This window comes from Gallinula chloropus (genome assembly GCF_964237585.1).
Source record: "Gallinula chloropus genome assembly, chromosome: 20".
Classification (NCBI taxonomy): domain Eukaryota; kingdom Metazoa; phylum Chordata; class Aves; order Gruiformes; family Rallidae; genus Gallinula; species Gallinula chloropus.
The window spans coordinates 641,353-642,728 of NC_140105.1; the positions used below are offsets into that span (position 1 = coordinate 641,353).

A 1,376-nucleotide genomic window follows, 5' to 3' on the forward strand; every position below is an offset into this window, starting at 1 on the left:
ATGCTGCTCCTTGCCCTGACCCTTAAATAAAGCTTGTGCCTGCTCCATGCTGAGCAAGGAAGGAGCTCCAGCCGGCATCAGTGGCAGGAAAATCCTGGCCATGGGCACCCCAGAGGTTTGGTGAGGTGTGTTGCCTGTTCTGGTGGCTTCCTCTGACTGGAAGCGGTCTGGAACTACATCGTTGTGCTTCTCCTGCCTTCCAGCTCTGGATGAGCCCCTGTGGCCTCCCAGTCTCCACAGCTGAGCTGCAGAGTGCAGCCAGACAGGTTCACCCACTGCTGGGTGGAGACGTGTCGCTTAGGAGCGCTGCTTTTCACCTTGCATTGCTGGGTCACCCCCTGGGCAGGAGACCAATAGGTCCCTGGGCAGGCAGATCAGTCCCTGGGCAGGTAGATCAGTCCCTGGGCAGGTAGATCAGTCCCTGGGCAGGCAGGTTGCTCAGTGGGCAGGAGACTGACGCGGGGAGCCCGTCCCTGCCGTGCTGGGCTGGCTGCAAAGTCCAGCTCTGTTTCCCTCTAGGATTACTTGGACAAACCACAATGTTCATTTGCACACTGGAGAGCAGCACAGGGCATCTCAGCCGCAGGGGTCACTGGGATGAAATCCACTGGGGGAGGACAAGCACGTGTTTCTTTTTATGGCTAACCAACACGGGGGGTAGAGGGGAGCCGGGGGGTCACCCTTCTGCAGAAGGCCCTGGGCTGCCCTCAGCGGTTAAAGAAGAAGGACTTGAGGCTCTGCAGGAACTGCGACTTCTGCCTCTGCTTCTGCTTCTTGCGGATGATGGGGATCCAGACGAGGCCACAAACCAGCAGCATCAGTCCCAGGGACAGGAAGGCCGGGCCACACATCTTGTAAACGTTTTTGTTCTTGATTTCGATGCAGGAGAGGCTGGTGATGACCATCCCGAAGAGGAAGACGGCTGCTCCCACCGACACGACGATGACGGGCTTGTGGTATATTTCCCACTTGCTCCTGGAGGTGCTGGTCCAGACGGACTCGCTGCGGGAGCTGATGCAGAGGGTGCTGCCCGTGTTACTGGTCATCAGCTCCTTGGACTGAGGAGACATCTCACTCCCATCAGGGCTCTTGGGGGGAATTTCCATGGTGACGGGGGCTGAGGAGACCTAAGTTGGACAAAAGAGAAAGACCGGAGCTGGGCTGGTGATGGAAGATGGGTTGGGTGCTCTCTGTTTGGTCACTAATTAGTGCCAAGGCAAAGGAAGGTGTAGAAGGCTGTGTGGTCACTGCAGAGAGAGAAGAGCATCACACTTAGGAGAGCAGTGGAAAGTAGGAATAGACAATGGGGTCCTGCAGGTGGGCTGGGCTGAGGATGCCCACGGAGTCCCACTGTCCACCCATGGGCACTGAGACTC

The 1,376-nt window shown here is 57.7% G+C and overlaps 1 protein-coding gene across 1 annotated transcript; it reads right to left on the reverse strand.

Annotated features, from left to right (window-relative positions):
* Window positions 1-707: 707 nt before the first annotated feature.
* PIRT (phosphoinositide interacting regulator of transient receptor potential channels) lies at window positions 708-1,118 on the reverse strand (the record flags this gene model as incomplete). The annotated part of the gene is made up of 1 exon (XM_084273353.1): window positions 708-1,118. Exon 1 carries the CDS (start codon window positions 1,104-1,106, stop codon window positions 708-710), a length of 399 nt encoding a protein of 132 aa, XP_084129479.1. The 5' UTR covers window positions 1,107-1,118.
* Window positions 1,119-1,376: the final 258 nt, after the last annotated feature.